Below are 4,576 nucleotides of genomic sequence, written 5' to 3' on the forward strand. Positions count from 1 at the left end.
TTACAATCTAATATACAAAGATTTAATGCATAAGAATGCATATTTAATACAACTATAACTTTGGGAGCACATGAAAATTTATACGACCATTGTAAAAAAAAACAATAAATATCTTGTAGGAAAGAATATTTTAATAATTAATTTGAAAGTAATATCATTCACATATTTGTACAAACAATGTAAACAATAACATACTCTATAAAATAAGGAGGATGTTTAACCATAGCTAAAAAGTAAACATTTAAAAATATAGAATAAGATATAAAACATGTACGTATGCTGAAAAAGAAGAAGTAGAATAAAACATACCTTGATAGAAGATTATTGTGCAAACAAAAATGAACCTGATACAAGTCTATTTATTTAGAAATTTGTTAAAACCCACTTCTAGGTTTGGGGTAGTTATCACCCCACTACTTTTGAACTCACGTACACATTATCTTACAATATAAAACATCTAAAGATAAAGTATGCTTAATTATATAGATATTTATAACCAAATACATTATTCTGTAATGTATTAAATAAAATCTACATACATAACATGTGAATCATACTATTTTGTAAACTATATATATAAGAAAATATTATCTTTTTATCAAAACAAATAATTTAAAATTCCAAAGACAGATATATATTTGTAAAAAAAAACCGAGTTATCATAACGAAAGTACTCGATCGCAAGTACACGTACACAACCCATTGCCAGGCCATCACAGCATCATCTAGATTGCTTCTACTGTGCTCATTCTCTACTCTAACATTATTGTTCAGTGAAGATACTGGATGTAAGACTACAATGTCAGGATCAAAATAGATTCCATAGTACAGGGACTCAAAGATTTAGTAGTAATCTGCTGCAAACTTATTCAAATTTCAAAAACGAAAAAACTGGTAGTCTGTTATTTCTACATTACAATTATACTAAAATTAAACTGATCCATGAATCAAACCCTATAATTACAGCAAGAAACTATCCATAGCCAAATCATCGTCGTCATCATCAAAATCAACTACGCCTGCCACCATCATCTCCAACTGATCCTCAAAACTGGTGGTCTGATCTGGTGTGGCACTCGTGGTACACGAATACACCCCCGAAGAAATCACATCCCCGTGATCCGAGCCTGCTGGTGACAACAGCTCTGTCGAGGATCCAAATGTGGCACGAACATGATTACTCGTTACAAAATTATAAGTACACGTTGAAGTGGAATTGTCGTTCAAGGGTAAAAAATCGCGAGTGTTTTGTTGGAAATTGAGGAGGATGGATTTAGCCGAAGAGTCCCTCTGATCAAAAGAATCTAGAAAGAATTGAGTATGATCAGTATAATTATGTCTGCAAGTGTGATTCCCATAGTAAGTGGTACGGTACATTGGCACCGGATCTTCTTCTGTTTTCTGCACCTGTTTTGTTGCCAGGCATCCTTGTTCAAATTTGTGTGTGCATCTGTAATAGTGCCTGCAGTCCCACCATAAATTATTCGTACATGAGTTAGCAACAAAAACCGAAACCAAATTGAAACCGATAATAAAATTAAACGAACCAAAAAAGAAACCGAAATTGAAGAAAAAGTGACAAAAATAGCCAATTTTTTAAAAAAATTAACCAAAATAGTCATACTAATTTTAGCCGATTAAATACTCCACGAGTATCTCCGCCGGTAGTTAGTTATTTCATATACGAGATCCTTCACAGTTGGGTATCTCATATAAAGTGAATACTACACTCACAGTTGGGTATCTCGTCGGCTAAAATTGACCAATTTTTTGGTCATTTTTGTTGATTAAAATCCGGGCTAAACTTATCCTTCACCCGAAGTTGAAATCATAAGTTTTCATCACAGATCCATGAACAAATGTAAAAATACTTAAATCAAAGTTATATACCTTGGGTGCTTGGCATTTAGGATCGATTTTTGACCGTATTTTCTCCAGGCATGACCGTCGTCAACCGGAGTTGAGCTCACCTTTGTCTCTGCCTCCGATGTTCTTCTGCACAGCATTAAAAAAAATTCAGTCAACTACTTTATAATCATGAACTAGATACTAATAAACTTTCTTGAACGAAAGAAATTGACCAAGACAAAACCATGAACTAAATGATTCTTACATGTAAACACATAGTTAAATCTGAAGTATAATCACAAGCAAATTAAATGTAGAGTAACACACAACTATTCAGCTCATCTAAAACCTTAAGGTATCCGATTTAAACGTACTATTCAACAAATACATAGATGTAAAAAAGAAAATTTGAAATGAACCTTCTCTTGAAACATCCTCTACGATCCTTGACAATCTTAGCTCTCTGACCGGAATCCAGTTCCTCCGACCTAATTCTCCCGGAGTTGACCGGAACTTGAGAAACTTCATCAGAAAGTGAGCAAGGAAGTTGCAATATCAAAAGAGACTTCTCAAAAGAATCCAAGATTTTAGTAACAAGATCTCCTGCAGACAAAGTGTGGTCAACGTCTCCAAACCGTTGACTGCTCAGCATGATCCGAAGCTGGTCAGCAAACTCACGGCCATTGTTCAGTACTTCAGTGGCTCTCTTCTGATCTCCGGCCACATTTTCCGGCAAACAGAAAGGCTTCTCCATAAGAGATATCTATATATATTATGAAGTTTGAGGTTTTGAAAAGAATCTAGTGTAGTAGATAGTGTAGACTAGTGATTAAAAAGAATGGGTCCTTGGATTTTATATAAGCAAGTGCATTATTGATCCAACGAAGCTTGACAAGAAAATTCCTACTAAGCTTATCTGCATGTTTATGTTATTCCCACGCGCCTTTTTTATTTTTATAAAAATTAATAGTTTGGTGTATAGTTGATAGCAAAACCTAAGTTTATTTTGGTGCACATATGGTGTTAAATTTGGGAAAAATAATGATCAAAATATCCACAATTTGTGAGATAAGTGTCCAAAATATAATTTGCTAGGATGGGGTGTTCAAAATACCTACTGAATAGGCATATACCCACCGAAACATATGTCTGACATGAGTATTTTTCTTTTCAAAATTTTACAAAAAATCTGCATATTTGTATATGATATGCGTATTCGCTGTTACAGTATAGGAAATACGCATTTTCAATATATATATTATTGTACTTTATTTTATCAATAAAAATATGCAGATTTATTTTTTTCTTCACCAATTAAGTTTTCTTCGTTCTTACAAAATTATTGTATTTTCTTTTCTTTCGTGTAATCAAAGTAATTCTTATTTCCAATCAATGTAATTTTTATTTGCGAGATTGTTGTTGCACCCATTTTTTCGGTGTTTGTTAATCCATTTTAGAGTGGCTCATATATTTTGTCATTTTTTGATTTATTATTTTGTCTTTTTAAGAATGATTAAATATGTGCTTTCGGTAACTCCTATATGAAGGTTAAGTGTAAATCACAAATATTCATATTTTATAATGGAAGATTATTCACGTTACGAGGACATTAATTTTTATAATTCTAGTTAGTACAAACTAAAAGCTTTAATATTGGACTTCAACTGAAATTAATTATGCGAAAAGTAATTATAAAATTTCAGAGATGTGTATATGATATTTCTCATAAAGAATTAATCTTATTTATTTCAAAAAAATATTTCTATTCTTTACATTAAACAGTGTAAAAACAAAACAGTTATTTATAAAGTTAGTTTATTTGTTTCTCGAATTGTATTGCCGGTTCGTATCGAAATGCATAATATTTTGGCAAAAAAGAAAAACGAGGGGAGGCAGTAGCTTACACGCGTTAGGTAACGGGTGGGGAAGTTTCGGCTGACGTAGAATAACAAGGACGATGTTGTCATAGTACCCATGTCATGATTTATATGTCATATCTATCTGGCACTTGTAATATTTTAAGGACATGTTTATTTAATGGTATTAAGTAGAGAATAAATTGTAGTACTTTAAATTTTCCAATCCCATGTTTGTTTTGTAAAAAAATAGTGAAGGGTTATCGAAGGATTATAATCCTTTTAAATTATCTTATCCCATATTTGTTTTGTTGGAGTAGAGGATAGGATTATAATTCCATCTAATACTTGGCGGGAGTAAGTATTGTTTTATCCCCTCCTACAAGTCATTTTTTAAAAGATTATAATCCCCTCATTGTTATCCCATATGAAACAAACCTAGGATTATGGAAAATTTAAAGGACTATATTCAATCTCAAGTACTATCCGACAAAATAAACATAGGAATAAAGTTTGAAATGATTATATTCCAATACTTACACTTAAGTACTATCCGACAAAACAAACATAGGATAAAGTTTTAAATAATTATATTTCAATCTCATATGAAACAAACTTAGAATATGATTATTTAATTCATAAAACTAATTTTGATGGAATTAATTATCTGCGATTATATCCCACGAAACAAACATGGACTAAGTCTCTAACAAACAAAAACAAGGAGGGAGTGATATATTATCTTCAAAACGTGCATCTATACAAGTGGTTTGCTAGACTTGCGGAGAACCATGTTAATTGGTTATCATGACCTTGAATTTACTTTACCTTGTTAAGATATGGACTCAACTGAAGCTGTAGTGAGCACAAAA

The 4,576-nt window shown here is 31.9% G+C and overlaps 1 protein-coding gene across 1 annotated transcript; it reads right to left on the bottom strand.

Annotated features, from left to right (window-relative positions):
* Positions 1-780: 780 nt before the first annotated feature.
* LOC141659530 (WRKY DNA-binding transcription factor 70-like) lies at positions 781-2,680 on the bottom strand. Its single transcript, XM_074466444.1, has 3 exons — positions 2,268-2,680; positions 1,891-1,995; positions 781-1,462 (listed from the first exon to the last, which is right to left on the bottom strand). The coding sequence occupies exons 1-3, from the start codon at positions 2,600-2,602 to the stop codon at positions 961-963; spliced, it is 942 nt and encodes a 313-aa protein (XP_074322545.1). The 5' UTR covers positions 2,603-2,680; the 3' UTR covers positions 781-960.
* Between the last annotated feature and the right edge of the window lie 1,896 nt (positions 2,681-4,576).

The sequence above is a fragment of the Apium graveolens genome, chromosome 5 (assembly GCF_009905375.1).
Source record: "Apium graveolens cultivar Ventura chromosome 5, ASM990537v1, whole genome shotgun sequence".
NCBI lineage: Eukaryota > Viridiplantae > Streptophyta > Magnoliopsida > Apiales > Apiaceae > Apium > Apium graveolens.